Source organism: Strix aluco, chromosome 17, assembly GCF_031877795.1.
Source record: "Strix aluco isolate bStrAlu1 chromosome 17, bStrAlu1.hap1, whole genome shotgun sequence".
NCBI classification, from domain to species: domain Eukaryota; kingdom Metazoa; phylum Chordata; class Aves; order Strigiformes; family Strigidae; genus Strix; species Strix aluco.
Genome location: NC_133947.1, coordinates 3,340,557 through 3,360,364, shown reverse-complemented (window position 1 = coordinate 3,360,364; position 19,808 = coordinate 3,340,557). Strand labels below are relative to the sequence as shown.

The 19,808-nt window shown below is 44.8% G+C and overlaps 1 protein-coding gene across 3 annotated transcripts in view; it reads left to right on the top strand.

The window, feature by feature from the left end:
- The window catches only part of COL9A3 (collagen type IX alpha 3 chain), a 38,868-nt gene that overhangs the window by 8,263 nt on the left and 10,797 nt on the right, over positions 1-19,808 (top strand). Inside the window, exons 1-19 of one of the 3 annotated variants that reach the window (XM_074843434.1) lie at positions 2,915-3,003; positions 3,705-3,740; positions 4,347-4,370; positions 4,884-4,937; positions 5,612-5,665; positions 6,420-6,461; positions 7,808-7,864; positions 9,516-9,569; positions 10,035-10,088; positions 10,614-10,667; positions 11,411-11,464; positions 12,555-12,608; positions 13,059-13,112; positions 13,391-13,444; positions 14,077-14,130; positions 14,887-14,931; positions 15,891-15,944; positions 16,359-16,412; positions 19,352-19,405. In XM_074843434.1, the coding sequence (XP_074699535.1) occupies positions 2,965-3,003; positions 3,705-3,740; positions 4,347-4,370; positions 4,884-4,937; positions 5,612-5,665; positions 6,420-6,461; positions 7,808-7,864; positions 9,516-9,569; positions 10,035-10,088; positions 10,614-10,667; positions 11,411-11,464; positions 12,555-12,608; positions 13,059-13,112; positions 13,391-13,444; positions 14,077-14,130; positions 14,887-14,931; positions 15,891-15,944; positions 16,359-16,412; positions 19,352-19,405 (945 nt within the window). In that variant the 5' untranslated portion in view covers positions 2,915-2,964. Of the gene's footprint in view, positions 1-2,914; positions 3,004-3,704; positions 3,741-4,346; positions 4,371-4,883; positions 4,938-4,974; positions 5,137-5,611; positions 5,666-6,419; positions 6,462-7,807; positions 7,865-9,515; positions 9,570-10,034; positions 10,089-10,613; positions 10,668-11,410; positions 11,465-12,554; positions 12,609-13,058; positions 13,113-13,390; positions 13,445-14,076; positions 14,131-14,886; positions 14,932-15,890; positions 15,945-16,358; positions 16,413-19,351; positions 19,406-19,808 lie in introns of those variants that run through there. The other 2 variants (XM_074843433.1, XM_074843435.1) reach the window with 2 other exon arrangements.

Sequence of the window (19,808 nt, the reverse complement as noted above, 5' to 3'; positions counted from 1 at the left end):
GCATTCAGCACAGATTTTTATCCAGCATGGATATTTTCCTGTCTCCCAGCGTGGGAAGATAAGGCTTGTATCCACAGCTGGTTTACTGGTCTCTTGAACTCAGGGTCTGCAGTAATGAGCTGAACACACGTCACAGTGAGCAGAGGTTAAAAAAGGTGGACTTCTCTAACATGTTCAGTATATCTCAATAATCCATTTGTTGCCCCAAGAGTTACCCAAAGCTCAAAACTCTGAGAGTCGTCTCAGTTAAAGGGATGAGTGATAGAGCCATGTATCTTTGATATGCAATTCTTCCTTTCCCATGTGCAAGGCGAAGTTTGCTTGGCCACTGGGAAGGTGGAGTGGCAGGACCCAAGAATTTTGGTCACAGCTCCAAGCCTCCATCCATTGGCACTGCACTAAAAACCATCTCCTTGGCTTTTCCTCGTGCCCATCTTTCTCCCCAGAGATCCAGGGCTGCAAAATCCTCACCACCCTCAGAAAGCCTGTGGCAGAGGTCCAGCACCTTCTGGGAACTGATCCCTGATTTTTAAAATAGAAAAGTTCAGGACCACACACCCTGAGCAGTTTTGTGCCTCTGTTTTATGTTCAGTGGTAGTGTTTGCCCATGCCCACTTTAGCACACAAGCTCCTGGTTTGCAGGGTAATTGCGCAGATAATTTCTGGGCACAAGAACTTCCTCTTCAGCTGTTTAGCAGAAGGACACAAACACAGTTACCGTAACTACATGCTCTGATTTGACGTGCTTTCCCATGTCTTGTAACTCAGTCTGCCAGCATGGGGCAAACTTGGGACCTGTTGTAATTTCTGGGAGCTTTTCAAGGTCAGTGGTCCATCTGGAAAATGGTTTTAATTGGTCTAATAAAAGCCTGGAAAAAGGAAAAACTTCTAAAAGCTTTAACACTCTAAAAGGACAGCACCGTTATCCCGACTTTCTTTCTTCTCCCCACCTTTTAGAACATATTTCAGTCTCCCAGGAATCACTGAAATGAGGTGTCTGCTTATTGTTGTGGGATTGAATTCATGCTTAACACTATGACTTCTTCTAAATAAGCATATTTTTCTGGACTGGAGTCTCTGAGAGTGAAGGTGTTTAGCATATGGAAGTGGGCTCATGGAAGACAGTTTTTAGTAATATATTATTGCTAAACATTTCTTTTCCTCTATATGCCATGCTTCATCAGTCCAACAGTGATTCATGTCTGACCAGAGAATGTTGCATACCAAAATGGTTTTTATCTTAAATATCTCCTGTTGCTATCAGCATCCATTAGCTTTTCTCATTGTTCTGCTTACAGACTGATTAGATCAAGCCTACTCATTTTTCCAATTTAAAAAAATCCTTTATTTTTAGCCAGGAACAAGCTGGGTCCTGACCTCAGTGCTAGGTACTAGTATCCTTCACTGGAAAGTTTTCAAAGGCCGTCTTGAAATTTGGGGCTTTACACTATAAGCATTGAGGAAAACATTCATATTTACTTATGAATGTCATATTAATCAAGTATTTACTAAGCTCCACGTTGTATATTACTTCAAAGTGAAAACTTATGGTGAGATTGTTTTCGAATCAAAAGAGAAAGAACATTGTTACCAGGAGAATGAGTTGAGTCAGACAATGTAATTAAAATCGAGGTGTAAATTAGAGTCTCTCCTTTGAACTTAATGGAGTCACATCAGCTTGCTCAGGGACTCGATGATCTTTTACCGTAACAGGAATGTTCACTGCTGCATGCTGCACCTTACACCCTCAAAGATATCAAAATTAGGGAGAGTAAAGTGCCAACACTTGGCACTTCAGGTACTCTGCCAACCTTTTGGCATGTTGGCCAAAGCAGAAGGGGGCTGTGCAGCCGCTTTCAGTGAGGGCAGGATTAGGGTGTAAGTCAGTAGGTGCCAGGAATTTGGTGTTTTCTTTGCAGGAGAAGATCCCAGCTTGTCCCTTACAACTATCAGTAGTTGTAAGGGCTTCAGCCTAAAGATAAAAGTGGCTGGAAGAAAAGCAAGAGAAATGAATGAACTGACATTTACAGCAGAGTTGATTTTTATTGGATTACAGCCCTCTCCTCACAAGATTGCTCTTAATGAGGCCTCGGGTCCTCTGTATCTTTCCCTTAAATTTAACAAGGGAAAATATTTCTAATCTCATTTGGTATGCAGAACATTAGGAAAGGGCTGGCGTCATCCCTGGGATTACAATAAGTAGTACTGTGTTGGCATATTTTCCAGGTCTGCCCATCTGCCCTGTCCTGGTCCTAGGGGTAGATACCATTTAGTTCCAGCTCAGGGCATCCTTCTCGAGATGTTTCTGTGCAGCGTTTTGAGAAGGTTTGGAAAACAGGTTTGTGCGAGAGGCTGAGGAAACCTTGTGCTGTAATGGCTTTTTGTCCCCTGCGCAGGGAGAGGAGGATTTTGCTGGCACTAGTTTAACACAGTCCATAAATAACAACATGGTTTGTTCTGTGTTTAAGTCTGTCACCTTCTCACTTACTATTTTAAGTTCTGCCTTTATCAGAGCACAGCATCAGCCGAGAACAATGCAAATGCAAGCAAAGAGCTGTCGGCGGCAGCGCCTTGAGAGCACCGCGGCTCTTCTGCAGCTCCCGAGCGTCAGCACAGCTTAGAGAAACTCACTGTGACAGCTGCATCAGTGCTGTTGAGCAAACTATTATTTTATTTATTGTTCACCCCAAATGGCACTGGCATTTCTGCATCTCCACCACTTCTTTTTTTTTCTTTTCTTTTTTTTTTCTTTTTAAAAGGAATGACAGAATCAGTCTGCTCTCATCAGCTGCCTACCTCTGCTTTTCCTTTCCCTGTTGAAGCAACAGCTGTTTTCTGAGGAGCCTCTCAGGCCCGAGAGCGTGACTCAGCAATGCACACCCAGCATCTCTTGGAGATATCTTAACAGCTGCTGGCCAAGGTTTCAGAATTACTACCTATAATTAATTTTAAGTCTACTGGCCAATGCTGGCATCCTTGCAATGCAACAAAGGGATTAAGAAGGTCTGTATCTTCAGTTAAGCAGAAACATAACAACTTCAAGAATGACTTAATTCTAGTCTAAGACATAAGCTCACCAAACTCTAGCCAAGCTTAAGAGTAAGAATGCAGATTGGGAAAAGGAGGTTGGGGATTTGCCAAGGCAGCTAGTGAAGAGGCAGAAGCTGCCAAATCTTTGTCTTTGCTTGAAAGGAAAATGTATGAATTGATAAAATTCATTAGGACGAGTCCAAATCTTGTAAATAGCTTCAGATAATTTAGTCATTGGATCTCCAATATGAATGGATTATGAATGAGAATATTTCAAATGGATGAAATTCAATTTATGAACGTTTAGATATTCATGGAGACTAATCTGAGGCCAGCTGTGACTTGCAGAAGTGCCTATCTAGTCTTTTAGGAGCAGTTCATGTTTTAGTCTCTACTCTCTCTTGACCAGCAAATGATGAAGAAAGTTGCTGGGGCCAGTTCTGACCATCCATTGCTACTATCTTAAAATGTTCTTTAATCAAGTAATTAGTCAGGAATGACAGAGTCATTATCCATAAGTTTCTACCCTTATATTTGTGAATTCAGCTGAGCATCTCCAGTTGCACACTGTCTCTGCAAGGCACTGCTGGAGTTTTCAAGCAAAGATTGGTGTCTACCCGGATGGAGGTTTCTGTTTTATTCCTGCTAATTTTCACTCTGTTTTATTCCTGTAGGGTGCATTAGGACCTGCCGGGCCACCTGGACCAGCTGTAAGTAACTCTAGAACAGCATATGTAAAGGTGCTGTGTAACATTATGCCAGAACCATCCCCAAGAGAAGACAGGAAGCCTTGTATCCCAGACAAAGGGATCAAAGCCTGAATGAGTGAAAATATTGTTTGAAGTGTTTAAATATGTATGTATGACACGTTCTGATAATACAGGGCCTGGTTTTAGTCTCTTAGATGTTATCAAGCAAGCCAGCTTGGGATAAAGACTTAGCATATCAAATGCTATCAAAATTATTAGACATTAGATAATGTCTAATAAAAATGAAAAGAAAAAAAAAGGAAAAGTAGATTAACTAGAATGTCTTCATAACTGTCTGTGTCCCAGTCACGTCACTGTACACGGCTTTACTTAGAGATGTCTCATAGGTAACAGTGATGTTAAGGGAATACAAATTATTAGAGGCAACAAAAGGATTCATCAGGACTCTAGCTCTGCTCTGATTGCAAATGACGATAATTGGGGACAAGGGAGTGCTAAGAAAACTTAGAAGAAAAAAATAATTAAGTGACATTTTCTGAGGTTTGCTTTTCTTCCTGTATGTTCAGTTTCTAAGTGATCTTTTACTGTTTTAAATGTTGTTTCCAGGGCAAAGGACTACCAGGACCTCCAGTAAGTAATGAGACTCTTCTTTTAAAAAGAGCTTTAAATTATTATGCTAGCTTTATGGGATACCCTGGGTGTTACAAACCCACCCCAGGCCTTGAGTCCCTCTCCTGTGCCGGGCAGAGGGATGTGGAGTCCTGCAGGTCATCAGCCTTGTGGGTTTTTTATGCTTCTCCTAACCCCAGGGAAGCTGGCACTGATGTAAATTCAAGGCACAGCAGCTTGTAGTCACTGGATGTGACCAGATCTGGGGCAACTTTTGTTTGGTGGGTTCCTGGAGCATCTCAGAGCTGCCCTGTGTCAGAGGGGAGGCAGATGTTGGCAATGTGCGATGATGACAAAGTGTGCTCCAAGGGAGGGTGGAGCAAAAGAAAGATGTGCATTGGTAAACTGATTGTCTGGGTGCAAGATTGTGCTCCTCAGAGGGGTTAGACAAATGAGTACAGCCAGACTGTTTGCCTGGGCTTTGTCAGCTATGTGAGCTTGCCATGGGTGTAAGGGCTCTTCTCTTTTCAACAGGGGCCTCCAGGACCCAGTGGGCTCCCAGGTGGAAATGGATTTCGGGGTCCTCCTGTGAGTTTCTCCTACCATTTGATCCTCACTTATTGATCATGCCACAACCACAGAAGAATGAGGCTCCTTACTGGTCTCCTACCCCATTCTGGAAGTGTGATGCACAAGACACTACAAGCTCTACAAATGCCCACGGGCAATGCTGTTCCTTGTATCAGCTTGTGTAGGGTCACCCCAGTCAACCAGTGCAATGCCAAAGGTGTGCAACTGCTTGCAGCCTTATCTCCCTTTACCGACTATGAGTAAGGACAAAAGAGCAGCCAGTGTCATGAGAACAGAGGTCAGTTACCAACTGGCGTGTACTTTCAGCATCCTCAAAAGAAGCTACTGAACAGAATGGGTCTGATCTGAGGGAGCCCATTCTGCAGGAGCATGTCATCAGTTTTGGGTGCCACAGCTCCACTGGAGAGGTACAGAGCCAGTGGAAGCAGGGATGTGGATGCAGGGTTACGTTCTTCTGTCCTAATCCCTATTCTCCCATATGTATCTGCTGTTCTCTTTGCAGTCATAGAAGCTTCTGCAGAAAGAAAAGTGCAGTTTAGTCCCATTAAGAGATATCTTGCCCCACATTCACAAATATCCAACGGTGTTTGGTAGTCACCCTTCCTCTCCCTTTGCATTTTCATTGAAATGGTTAAGAAGGGGAATTCTTATTATTTTTCACTCTTTTTTAGGGACCTTTTGGTCTGCCAGGATTCCCAGGGCCTCCTGGACCACCCGGACCTCCTGTAAGTTGAGACTTGCAAATAAATGCGAGAAAATTCCCATAGGGAGTCCAGAATTTTCTTCTCGCCGCCAGAATGTGTGCTTTTTATTTGCTGTGATTGCCTTGAGCACTCTCTTTCCGGGCTAAGTTTCACCAGGCCATAAACACTGTGCTCCAAGGAGAGCAGTGACTTTACCCTGGCTGCACTTTGGTCTGTTGACTATCTCCTGTTCCTTGCCTGTGCTGTGTGGGTGGAGGAACCCAGTGACATCCAGGATTTATGGCACTGACGGATCGCAGGGTGGGCTTTGTGTTCTGTCAAGGTTTTGATGGTTGCTTGGATCGTGATGTGGTCTTGTAGGGCCAGCAAGAGGGGCTTGAGACCAGCAAGTCTCTGTTTTGGGTTTGCTGCGGTATCTCTGGAGGGTTGAAGGGATAGGGAGCTCTTTCCCAAGGAACTTCCTTGGCCCAAAGGGGATGGCCAGACACAGCTGCTCTTCTCAAATCATACCTTCATCACCTAAGGCTCAAGGCTCTTCCCCAAGCTTATCGGTGCATCTCCAGAAGATAATTACACCCCCTGACACATCTGGTTTGAGGACTGGTGCTGCTCATGATGCTCTGGGTTCAGGGGCTGCATTTTACACTGTGGGGCTGGGTATCTGCCTCGTGCTGATCCCACTGAGCTGGGCCTGCAAAGTGCATTTTCTAGAAGTTGCATTCCCTCTTGGTGTTTGTCTTGATGTATTTAAAAGTCCACATTTCATGAATTGCAGGGTCTTCCAGGCGCCCTTCCCGATGGCGGTGGGGACCTACAGGTAGGTTTTTCTTTATGTAGCGTGAAAATATTTTTTAGTTTAATCCCTGATGTGACTTGCAGACGTGGGTCTAAACTGCCGTAGTGTGGAACACTTAAGTGCTGCGTGTGTATTTACAAGGCTGAAATGTTCTTTCAAGGAGGCAGATATGCTAGTGCTGATTATTTTTTTTTTTTCCTTGATCTTTGCTTTCCAGTTTGCTTTTCAAAATGCAGGTTTTGCATACATTCTTCACTTACAAAACAACTTTAGCATTTGGTAAATGACAACAGCTTTTCATGCATCTGTTTCCAGTCCTGTTTTGCAAGAGACAAGGTTGTGTGTGTAGCACTGTTTATTTCCATGGATGATGGCACTGGGTTCCTATGGGCATATGTTTTGTTTAGACTTCCTTCCTTATGAGAAACTCTTGATTCCTTTCTTTCAAGGGAATGAAAGGAGTGTTAAGTCCATGAACGGTGGAGGTGACATTTCCAGATTTCACAGCTGTTGTTGTGACAGCATCTTTGGTTTTCTAATTGGCGTGCCCCAAAAAAAGCTCAGAGTCAGTTTAGAATGCCTTATGGCAAGTCACGTGGAAGTTAATAGAAAAATGATACTATTTCTGTAAGCTTAATTTAAGTTACCCTGTGGAATATACTAGAAAATTAAATTTCTGCTACAGAGGTGTTGCCTGAGGTTTTATTAAAAGAAAAAACAAACAAATGAAAGAAAAGCTGCAGAAGAAAATCTCATTCCCTATTTATAGTCCTGAGTATGGTCTTTTAAGTCCCCATTAAATTTCCATGCATGTTCTGATTTGTTCCCAGTCAAACTAGAGCTCCCACCAGGGGCTCACCCACCCCTAGACATCTGCAGATACCAGCTTATTGGTATTTGGGTTAATTTTTTATAGGTCCCCTTCTGATAAACTGTAACGCTTGTCCTTGTTTCAGTTAGGTGGGTAGTCTAATGGAAATCAATAGGGGTCAATGAATGCATCGATTTAAGTATATTCCTAATGATTTACAAGATACCCATCCAGCTTCACCAGGGAGCTGTTGGTTCTCCAGCATTTTGGATGATGGACCACTGTCAGCCTTCAGAATTTCTCACAGTTCATGCCCGAAGTGAAGCAGCCCATTCATAAATCATTATTCTGTGGGTTACTGGGGTCCTGAGGACCTGTTTAGGACCCTCTGTCCTAGGGAAATGCCAGTGAATACATGATGCTGTGAATGATTTGGATTCAGTGGATTAGAGCCAAAACCCACATGACCTTTTCACCTCTCCCTAGCCATGAATACAGCTTCCCTGGGTGCACTGTGTGTACTCAATAAACCAAAGAGTCTTTCTGTTCCTTACAGTGCCCAGCCCTGTGCCCACCAGGTCCTCCAGGTCCCCCAGGAATGCCAGGATTCAAGGTAAGAAAAATACCACCTGCAGATACAAGGGTCTGTCTCCCAAAATAAATACCACTGTGAACCCCTGGGATTAAGCTGGTTTATATACAGTACACGTCTCCTGCAGGCTCCACACCTCTCCAAACCAGCCATGCATTTATGCTGTCAGAACAGAAAACCCCCAAAGAAGCCAAATATGAGACAAGAGGAAGATGAAGGACCTGATCCTGCCCTCTTTGCATGCTGTTCCCCCCCCCCAGCCCCATAGCAGTAGCCGCTCTGCCACTGAACTCAGTCCTGCAAAGTGTGAGCACTCTCCCTTTGCCTTCAGCAAGAGGCTTTACATCCTTCAACTACCTGCCTTGCTTTGTAGCTTCATCCCTTGCAGGATTGCAGCCTTTGTTAGATGGAAGACTTAACTACAGCCATTTATTCCTAAAAGTGAGATTTAACCCTTTGCATAGGGCAAGGACAAAGATTAAAACACCATGGAAGCCTTGAGAGGTGCCATTGATGAACAAGAGCAAGCAGAGAGCAGCGGTCCAGGGCTGCCTCAAGAACCATGTGCTGCCTTTTCAGATTGAGAGCTGTAAAAATCTCATCAGTTCTTAAATTGTGCTCACAGACCCTGTAAACACAGAGGTACACGTTTTACTGTAGCAAGACATAACTTACATGATTAAATACAATTTAATTGTCATTTTATACCCAGTGTAGCACCGGGCAGCTTTCTGTTTATGTTGTTTGATTCTGGTACATAAATTCTAGGTTGCAACCCTCAAGAAACCTCACTCAGCAGTTAAACATCTCCTCTGTCCCCTTTATGATTCACATGAATTCTGTGCAGTAGGTTACAGCAGCTCACTGCTGGAGTGTAATAACTTGAGTTTTTTTAGCAGGATTTAGCAGAGGTTGGCAATGGGTGGAACATCTGGGAAGTGGTCTCAATTCCTCATGAACTGACCTTTTTCAGGTCTGTTTGGTCTCTGAGCTGAGTCATAAATATCCTTAGAAATACATAATGTTTAGGGTATAACTATTTAAAATTCATAGCTTATGAAATGGAAAAAGCTGTGAAGGTCTCCAATTATGATGCAAATGATGCACAGGACCTTTTGCGTGGTGAGGAATAACATCTGCCATGGCTGAAATTAGTCTGGGTCTCTCCTACAATAATAGGAAGGGAGCCAAGAAGCAAATTGAATCTGTGTTTATATAAAAGATTTCAGTGGGACATGGATTTCTTTGCAAGCTGGATGATGCAGACATTAAAGACAAACAAAAAGGGAGGTTAAAGATACAGAATGGGGTTTTCAGAAGCATCTCAGCCCCATTTTCAAAAGTGATGGGAACGGAGTTCTGGTCCCTGACCTGTAATAGAGAATTGCAACCGGAGACCTGTAGCCTATCTCACTGCAAATCACTCCTGAAAAATAAATCTGGGCATTTCCTGAAACTAGATCAGTTCTGACACAATGATGCCTAACAGGGGAATGGTGCATGGCTAATTAACCCCAGAAGTGACCCTCATTCACACGGTTACAGCACAAGTAGATTATTTTCCCAGTTTTGTTTGTGTTGTGTGGGTTTAGGTCTTACAGCTATCTCACAAAATTTAAGTTTTGAAACTAGACTGTACTGGAATGTTGGTAATTGGAGCTCTTATTTCTAGGGACACACTGGTCACAAAGGAGAACCTGGCGAAATAGGAAAAGAAGGAGAGAAGGTAAACTTCAATTAAAGGGGGTGGGGGAGGATTTTTCTCTTTAAAATCACCATAATAAATGATTTCTTCATGAAGACAAGAAGGAATGAGGTAACTGGCTGAACAACAAGGGGAAGTTACTATGACTGAAGTGCATTGGCTCCCATTGCTGTGTGTATGACCATGTCAAGAAAATTCATCTTCCCAATAATCATAACATCAGGATCAGTTTGATAAGTGAACACCTATTGTTTCACATGCAGGGATGTCAGCTCAGGAAGGAGCCCTGCATCAATCACCTGAGTGAATTCCTGACTGATCAAGTGTTCTTGCACATAGAAGAAATTGCCTATAATGTAGAAGCAAATTCTGAAGCAGAAATCTGGGTGGGAGGGAGCTCAAGGAGAAATAAGATAGAAAGGTGCCTGTCTTTGTGTTGGCAGGCCCATGATGTTCCTCTTGTCTAATCAATTTTTTCTCTCCCAGGGCAACCCTGGCCCTCCTGGTCCTCCAGGCGTTCCCGGCAGTGTTGGCCTGCAGGTAACACCTACCCTCAGACTGGTTCCCATGACCTTTTTACTGTGAAACTCAACGGTGCCATCAATCACCTTGCGATACACAAACAGCTCTCGCCTCTGCAGAAGAACAGATGTGAAAGTTGATCCTGGTGAAAAGACAAATCGTGCTGGTTTCACTGAGCTTTAATTCAGGTCCTGCTTTTGGTACCTCGCCTTGGAGGAGACATCCAAGTGATGGCCGCTGTCTTGCTGGTACCCCAGTAGAGCACTGGGCACCTTTTGGGTGGATCTGAGGCTGAGCTCTGGGCAGGGGGGCTGGAGGGTGCAGGCACTCTGAACCCACGTCTGCATGGGGTGTCTGCACGGTGTCACTTGCTCAGAGGTTGTCACCGAAGGGGAAAATGTCTTGTGCATCAGAAGGCTGAGCTTTTTGCCACTCTTCACTGTTTCTTAATGTTTTCTGTGTTGATGAGTTGCTACATCATACTGTTCTGCCATTTTATGTTTAACAGTGATTGGGTTTTAACTGATTTGTTTTCTTAATTAGGGCCCAAGAGGACTAAGAGGCCTCCCTGGTCCAATGGGTCCAGCTGGCGACAGAGTAAGAAAAACCTTCTGATTTTACCCCCCACCCCTGCTTCCATCACCAATTTGTCTCATGTGAGGTGTCATTTGTCCTTACTGAAGACCACTGGGGAACTTGTAAAGATATAAAGTGCAGGCTCTTTCCTGCACCCCCCCAGCAGAACAACCTTCCAAAGGCAGGAGGAATCTACATACCTGAGGGACTGACAGGATCAAGCCCAGCCCGATTTAAGCATTCAGACCAGAAGGACAAAGTGCTGTCCCTGAAAGACTGACAATGCTAAAGAATCTTGCAAAAAACTGAGAAACGTTTCATGAACATTTCACTTTCTGTTTACAAGAAAAAAACAAAGAATCACTGACGGACAAAGATTTTCAGGACATGAAAAGTGAGAACAGGGTCAATCTCTAGCTCATCATGGCTTTGGATTTTTGCCAAGGTCCCTTGACTGTCAGCCTAGAGGCTGAATGGTTTTGAATATGATAGTCATGCATTTATTTAGAAACAAGTGTGTTATCAAGATAGCAAGGCCATGAACGCTGTCAGTGTATCACCAGAGGTAGTGGTGGGGAGATGCAGAGTAAAAACCTGCTTGTTCAGAAGGGGGACCTTTTGCAAGACTGTATTGCAAACTAACAAGAAATATGGGGTGTCTTTCAAGAGTTTTTGTGTTTTCTTAGATTGCGGTATAAGGTGGGGATAGCGTTACTTCACCTTCTGCTAACCACAGCGTTACAATGATGTATTACTCTTTGCAGGGTGACATTGGTTTCAGAGGGCCACCTGGAATCCCAGGACCTCCAGGGAAAGCTGTATGTATCTGCTTCTCAGCATCTCTGTGGCCTGCCACAACCAAAGCCTAAAGTTTATTCCTCCTGCACTAAACTCTACTACCAGTGAACAGGGGGAGTGTGCTGACTGTCTCCATCAGATTATTCCCTTTGCCTTCTTCCCTCCACTTAGAGCGATGTTATTTCACCTGACCCAGATCTCACGCTGTCTCTCCCTCAGTTGTGCCCCGTGCCAGAATAAGTTCACCACGTTTCCATTGCTCTTCCCTGAACATCAGCAGCTGCAGGCAAGCGCTTGAGGGGCATCTGTGGTGTTCTTGGGAAGGAGAGTTTGGATCAGTAAGCGTTATCCTGGGCTTACATCCTTTGAGCCTGGTCTATTCCCAAGTGCCCACAGCTTGCTACAAGCAGAAGCAGTTGTATCTTAAAGATGCAGTTGTCATCCCTTTGCAGAGCTCTGGGGTGAAGTGTAGAGCACTGAACGTGCACGCTTACCTGTGGGCAGAGTCCTGTACCCTCCTTACTGCGCCCAAAATGAGACCTGAGCTGCATCTGCAGCACCGTGGCCTCTCTAAGGGCATTTTCCACCCTTCGTGTGGGTAATATGACATCTGCTCTGTAGCGGGCACCTTCACCTGCCTACACCAGCCAACACACCACTGTCTGCATTGACCCCGAGGCAGCACCACCCTCTGGGGACCCTTCTTCAGTCTTTGCAATTATAGAAGAAATTCATCTGAGCTAAAATAAAATGAGGTGCTGTCTGTCCGCCAAACATTTAATTATGCCAAGCAGGATCTAGACAGTAAATATTAAAGTTTTTCTCCCACTCTGTTTCTGGTTAAAGAAAATGCTTTGTTAAATGAAGGAGAAGATGGTCTCTGCCCCGAGGGATTGTTGACAAAGTCCCTGCTGCAATTCATCTGTGTGTCAGGAATTACAGAGTGTAACTGAGAAAGTGCGGCCGAGCTCCTGGGGGAACGTGTACGCTCACGGCTCTGCTAACGCCAGCAAACAGCACAAAAACACCTTCATCATTCACACTCTCGAAACATTACTCTTTGTCACTGTGTGATGAAGATGCTTAATGGCTTTTCCTCCTCTGTCATAGGGAGACCAAGGAAACAAAGGACCTCAAGGATTCAGGGGGCCCAAAGGCGATACTGTAAGTGCAGTACAACACCCAACTGCTCAAATTTTGGACTCAAAGGAGCCTTTTTTACAGGTTTATTATGGCTTGTCCCCACTTGGTTTATCTGAAAGGGAGATGAATGGGATGAAAGTATTCCTCTCAAAAATTAGATGTTTAAGTCTTATTAAAGATGCCTAAGTAATAAGGTGCCTAAGTGCTGCTTACAGCCTAGAGCACAGGGATCAGATCTTACATCTGCATCCCTCAAAACAATCAAGAATTTTCCCAGATGCTACAGCCAGCATTGGGCCAGTTTTCTGGTGTGTCCTTTAAGAACTGCCGTACCTATGTGAACAGGGTAGGAGCCAGCGCAAACTGAAGGAAATGTCCCTTGTCCCTACAGAGTTTGAGTATTATCTTTGTTGACTGATTGTTCTTAAGGGTTGTGTCCTGGATAACGCAGGATTTATTGTTGATTTCTAGGGTAGACCTGGACCAAAAGGAAACCCAGGGGCTCGTGGACTCATAGGAGAACCTGTAAGTCAAACAGGATGCAAGTCTCACTGTTGTCTCGCTTGCATATGATGAGATAAAACATGACAGGAAAAAACCTGCATCTTACAGTCTTTGCTATCAGACTTCTGCTCTGTGGGTCTCTGTAACCTTCAGTGTAATCCCAGTTGTGCTGCTGTTAATGAAAAATCTCCCAGTCCAACTGGAGCTGGACCCATTGCCAAAAGGTTCTTTGATGTGAATGTATTTTGCAAACCACGGAGTCTCCTTATAACCTTAACCTGCGTTGTGCGTGGTTGCAGGGCATGCCTGGCAAGGATGGACGGGATGGAGCTCCTGGACTCGATGGTGAGAAGGTTTGTAAAGTCTTACTTAAACACTGCAGGAAAGATTTCTGTTACTGTTCCGTGTGCGTGTACTGATGCTTGTCGAGAAAGGGCATGGCTGGAAACCTTTTGCTTCTAAAAAAGTTTTCCAATAGTGTAACTAATGAAGAAGAGTGAAGTTGCTTCTATTAATTAATCCCAAGGAAAATTCCCTAAAGAAAGAAGATGCACATATGGGCCATGCACATGTGGGCTAAACTCCACTGTGTCCCTGTACTTAGTGGTTCCTACTGGCTGACTCTAGGCCTTCAGAGAAGCCTTTTCAGAGCTGTTGACAGAGACATCTGTTTATTTCAATTGCCTGTAGACACAGTGCTGTCAGGTACTCGTTGCTTGGTTTTGGAACGGTTAAACCCCATAGGAACATGGGCTGTGTGGTGCTGGGGAAGGCTGGGAGCTGCACGGGGACCAGGGAAACATCTGGGAGCTCTGGGCACCCGGTGTCCCGTGGGTGCCCACCTCCTGTAGACACAACAGGTTCTTGGTCCTGCACATATGGGGAGGGAGAAGATTACCAACGCCTGTTTGGGAACGTGTCCCCTGCCTGTGTCAGACCATTTTCCAGTACCAGAGGATCCCTCCTAACCTCTTGATATCCACAGGGTGATGCAGCTCGTGTGGGTGCTCCTGGAGAGAAGGGACCAAACGGACTGCCTGTGAGTATGGCAGCAGGACCTGCAGGGTGGTGCAGCAGCTTGGCCTGCGTACAGAGATCCTTCCTGGGGAGAGGGGAGTTCATTTTGTGCATCGTCTCACAAGGGGCCCCATTGAAGCCAAGAGGAAATGTACTTTTCCTGCCACACAAACAGGGGAGCAGTGTACAAGGCAGAATGGAAAACATCAGGAGTAGCACCAAATAGAGTAATAGCCTGGCTTTTGGCCAATCTGTCTCTGTTAAAAATTTAAATTTGAGAGGGGTTTTCTCTTTCACATCCCAGTGGCCTGCATCCCTTATGCAGGGATGTAAGATTTGGGATACAAATGACCACAATTCAACAATAGCCTGAGCTCTGTCCCTGGCTTACTAGTGTTCATTGGCAAAATGTTTCATGTCTCCAGTCTCCCAACTAGGTAAATACAGGTGAAGTATTCCTTTTTTCCTGTCTTACAGAATATTTTTAACATACATGGAGAGAGGTTTCAGCTGTGCAAAATGTTGCTGCTGCTGCTGCTCTAGTTGTATATTCCTCCTCTTTGCTCTTAATTGTCAAGGATTAGTGTATGTAGAGCTGCTAGCACGGTGAGCAAGAGGGAAATTGAAGCCATAATTTTCATGGTGAAAGCATGCAGAAATGCAAATTCTCCATTGCTTCAAGCAAACATTGCTCCTTGAATATCAAATCAGACCAGAATAACAAATTTAGTAACTCCACTTCTTCTGACATTGCTTTAATGTTTTGGGTTTTTTTCAGGGACTGCCTGGAAGAGCAGGTATTAAAGGCTCAAAGGGTGAACCAGTAAGTGAATCTCTCTAATGACGGGTTCTGGTGTGGAAGCTACTAAACTTGTCATGGCAAAGCTTTTCAGCTTTTGGGGATTGGTGCCTGCAAGTAGACCCTGGGAGGACTTACCCCGAAGTGATGGTGTCGGCGTTCCTGCCGGGGCTGGGTTCCCCTGGCAGTGAGGAGCAGGCGTGAGGTGTAACACTGAGATGGCCCTGCTCTTGCTGAGACAGTTCTTGCACCTGGTTCAGTGAAGACAGAGCAGATACACAGGAGAGTTGTCAGTGGTTTAGGAAACCTCAGAAGGAAGCATCCACCCTTTTGTCAAAGTCCCAAGAGCAGTCTTCACCTTTGGGAATCAAAAGTCTGAGCATCTGCAAGCAGGAGCAGGATTACCTCATCTTGCCTTTTGGAGACTTTCCCCCCATCTCAGGAGAAAAGCTTCCATGGAGCTTTAGATGGGCACTTACCTGTGTGGTAAAAGAAAATTCAGGCAGACCAAAGCATTCCAGCACAAAGCTGTTCTGGAAAGCGTCTTTTTTTTCTGCCCCTTCCTTTCTGAATTTCCCCCTTTGCACCTGCATCATTGTTCTTGCTAATCCTCAGGTGTGAGAGGAAGGCTCATGCTGCAGGAGGGCGTTTCCCCTTGTATAAAGGTGATGCAGGAGTGACTGAACTGGGGTGTCTGAGCAGGCCTCTCCCACAGAGCATCCCTGTCTCACTGGTCCACGTCAGTCCAAGATGGGATGTGGTGGCACTGCCCTGGGGTGGGCAGCCCTCCCTAGTCCCTGCTCCTGTTCTTTACATGTCTGTTGTTGAGAGTTTTGTTGCCTTGGTTTTAAAACTGTAAAAGTTTAAAGCTGTTTTTACTTCCTGATCTAGGTTTTAACTCCCTTCTACGTTTGTTGCTCTAGGCAGGACAGAAATGACTCTGAAGTTATGCCCTGACTGAGTGTTTTCTTTCTCCTCTGCAGGGCAGCCCTGGAGAGATGGGGGAGGCAGGTCCCTCTGGAGAGCCAGGCATCCCTGTACGTATCCCTGTCATTGACACTTATCATGAGCTCCGCTGAGTGTGTTTTAAACCAGACTGTGAAGCTGGAGCTCTCATGCTGCTTCCCTGTACAAATAAACCTTTTGGTAACACGATAGGGGCTGTGCTCAAGGCCACGGTGATGAGCACTCCCAGGCAGCCCCACGTGGAGCTGCCCAGCCAGCACGATGCGAGCTGGGCGGGTGGGCACCTCCGTGCACAGATGTTACACTGCAGCAGAGGTCAAAGACCACCAAGGCACATGGGGTGACCTAGTGGATGGGCCAACGGGGCAGCAAGTTTGGGGTTGAAGTAGTCTGGGATCCAGGAATACGTTCTGGCTCTGCAGTGGGCTGGGAAGGGTGGATTCATGGCTCCTAAACAGCACAGCTGACTTTGGTGTTATTGCCAGGGCGACGTTGGTATTCCTGGTGAGAGAGGTCTGCCGGGACCCAGAGGAGCAACTGTAAGTACAGTGCTGCTTGTAAATCAAATAGATTCCAAAATAGAGTTTGGTATATGGGGATTACTCTCTGGCTAAAGTAAAAGCCCACATTTTCTCTTGGGACTGTCTCTGGGGAGCTTTGGCAGCAGAGGAATTACTCCCCCATAAGTGGGTCAGATCGTGCTCTCCCTGACAGCTCCGTGCAAATGCAAAGTGATTCCTCCCATTGGGTTTGGCAAAGAAAGCTGCAGTTGTCCAAGAGGTCTGTGGAGCTGCTACTGTCAGACAGAGGAGACTGGACAGTCAGCAATTTCCTCATTAGACAATAATAATAAGCTTAAGCTTGTGCTTAATGTGAGTCATCAATGAAGCAAAACTCCTGTTGAACTATTGCGACGTACATTGGTCCCACCACATGAAACGTGAAGTCTTTCCTGTTCCTGTATCGCTTTCCTCGGAGCAGTAGAGGTTCACTGCAAAACCTGCAGCCGTACAGGCAACAAAACTGCAAATCCTGCACGTTGCCCTGGTGAACGACAAGGGCATGAAAAGTGTTAAAAAGTTGGTAGAGCTGTTGGGAATCTCTTGCCGTTCTCACGCGTGGTTTTCCAACCGCTTGAAAACGCCCCAAAGTTCCCAACCAGAACAGTTTTCACGTGGGAATCTGTTCACACATTTCCTTCTCTCACCCAGTACTGCAGCAGCATTGTCTTGCAGGGAGCTTGTAGGTATGAACCCCTAGGAAACAAAACTCCATACACAGCTCTAGCAGTTTTTTCACTTTGTGAACTGAACTTTTTGAAACTTCTGGGTTAGAAACCGACGAGATCTTCAGTGGAGCATCTTTTTTTCCTGCTTTCATTGCATTCCCTTCATTGTCTCAGAGCCCAAGAAATAAATTGGAGTTGCAATGCAAACCTGAAAATAACTGCATGGCTGCCTGTTGTGTCCCTGCTGAACAGCAGAGATGATAATAAATGGTATCAGGATGATAAAAACCTGATTTTGTTCACACCACTAAAAATGCTAGGATACCTTTTATTTTGTCTCTCCCCAACTAGTGCTGCCATTGCGGTTGGACCTGACCTTCCAGTGGTTTTGTTGGGCTTTTTTTCTTTTGTTTTTTTCCCCTCTTAATCTCATTTTGAAATCTAGAAGCCTACAGCAAGTCTAACATGATTTCTGGTATGTGCCACTTGGAAGAAATTGAACTGTATGATGATTTATTGTTTGCGAGCAGCTGCTCTTTAAACTTCCAAGGAGAGGGAAATCAGCCTTAGAAATAAACTGAATTAATAATGTTTGCTTTTATGTCTGCAATTTTTCATCAAAATAGCTGGCCCCAGAAAAAAGGTATCATATTATTATAGCCAAAAATCAAATGCAGTCCAGCTAATTGCATTGGTGCAGACTTCTGACGTGGGTGCAATGGCAGCTGAACCCATGTTTATTTCTAACATGGGTTTCTAATTTCTGATTTGTGTTATTAGAGTCCTAATTTATATGAAATATAGTCAAGCCTGGGCTATTCTAAGAGAGTTGCAGGATTTGTCTAGTGTTAAGGCTGTTTGGCTCAAAACAATTTGACTTTATTTAGCATAGCATACCAGGGGTTTCTTCCCATTCAGAGGCTGTCAGGTTCTATCAGGTCCCATCACCTGAAGGCACCAGCACAGCAGAGTAATTTTTGGATGCAATTTAATGTTAAATTCCCTAGATCTCTGTATTTGTAATTCTCACAGTTCCTTACTGAATTACAAGCAGAAAACAGAAGTGGAAACATTAACCACAAAAAACCTGAGCAGTTCTGTAGCCTTTTGAAGACAATGCTGCTTTATTTCAGCAGACTTCTTCTGCCTCCTTCCTCTGGGCAGCCCCTGGTTTGTGCACCACGGTGCTGATCTTGAGAGCCAGACAGGGATAAGGGCGCCTGGTTTGGATCATACATTGAGTCACACATCACGCGAGGATTTCCTCTTCGTGATGACCAGAAAAAATGATGAGAGACGGCGGATGTTCAGATACCGGGGAGAATTTGTAGACCTAACAATTAGAGAAAAAATACTTAAGGAAAAAATACAGATGCCATTTTAACACTGGCACACCTGCACTGCAATCCAGTAGACAGCCGGTTTCTTGGGTACGTGGGACAGCCCGTGCTGACTGATCCTCTGCCTGGGGCGGCCAGTTTGAGGTTTATTTGTGTCCCTTAACGCTACCCCCAGCAGAGATGGCTGTGAAAGGAGGCAAAACTGAAGTCCCACCTTGTGACAGAACTTTGCCTAAGGCATCTATTTCAAGAAGACACTTTACAAAATGAGATTTAGATGCCTAAATTACTTAGGGGTTTTTTCGCCCAAGATCATTATCGCATATGTGATTTTTCTCAGTAGAAAGCTACAGAGACTCCTAATGGTAACATTCACATTCTGTCTAGCAAGCCGGGCTCTTGAAAGCACCTGCACTACCAGCATCAGACACTGCTTTTTTTCTGTATTGCTGGTACCAAGTATGTCCAAGCAGGTGGATGCAATTGCCATTTTTCATTTCCAAGTGCGGTCAGCACATGTTTTACAGTAGTTTCTTGCAGAACTGGATCAATTAAAAGTATAATATTGGGATAGCAGATCCCCTTTAATGTGTATTGTCTATGTTCTATCATGCTACCACTTTTTTCTGTCATTGATCTTTACTACTCGTAAGTATGGTATGTTCCTAAGCATCAATATATACAAATAAGCATTTCTGTTAATAATAATAACATTAACAAAGCTCAGTAAACACCAAGCACTGCTCTACAGTGGCTCATCAGGTTCATCAGCAATGCCACTGGGCAGGCAAAGTGTGCTGCAGTACAGAGCTGAATGCTCTCACTCTTAGAGGTGAGCCAATTTAATTATACAAGTGACTTACCTGGCCCTGAATTTTCTCCTTACCAAAGCTTATCTTCCTCTTTTCAGGGACCACTTGGTCTTCAAGGCCCGATAGGAGCCCCCGGTGTCAGAGGTTTCCAGGTCGGTATGCTGACAAGGGTAACTTAATGTGCATCGTGTTTTGGCAGGCCACTGTTTTCTGCAAACCTCTGGCAAGACAATTGCATGATGGCAGCAAGTGGTAGGAAGAGAAACGTCTTTGTGTTTGCCAGAACCAGTCTGACACCTTTATTAACACAGTACAGCAGAAAGAGCATAAGGCCAGATAAGCTGCCTGCTGGAACAATTCATACTTGGTATTTGTTTGCAAAAGAAGGGGTTGAGTTTGACCTACATAAAGACACCTTAATTTCTCCTCAGTCTGGACACCCCCAGCGTGTATGTCTTCAGTGAACCCCTCTTCCCTTCTGCTGCACTGGGGACTCTCATATTTCCTCCTCACCTCCCCAAGGGAGCATCCAAAACCACTCTCCGTTCCCCAGTG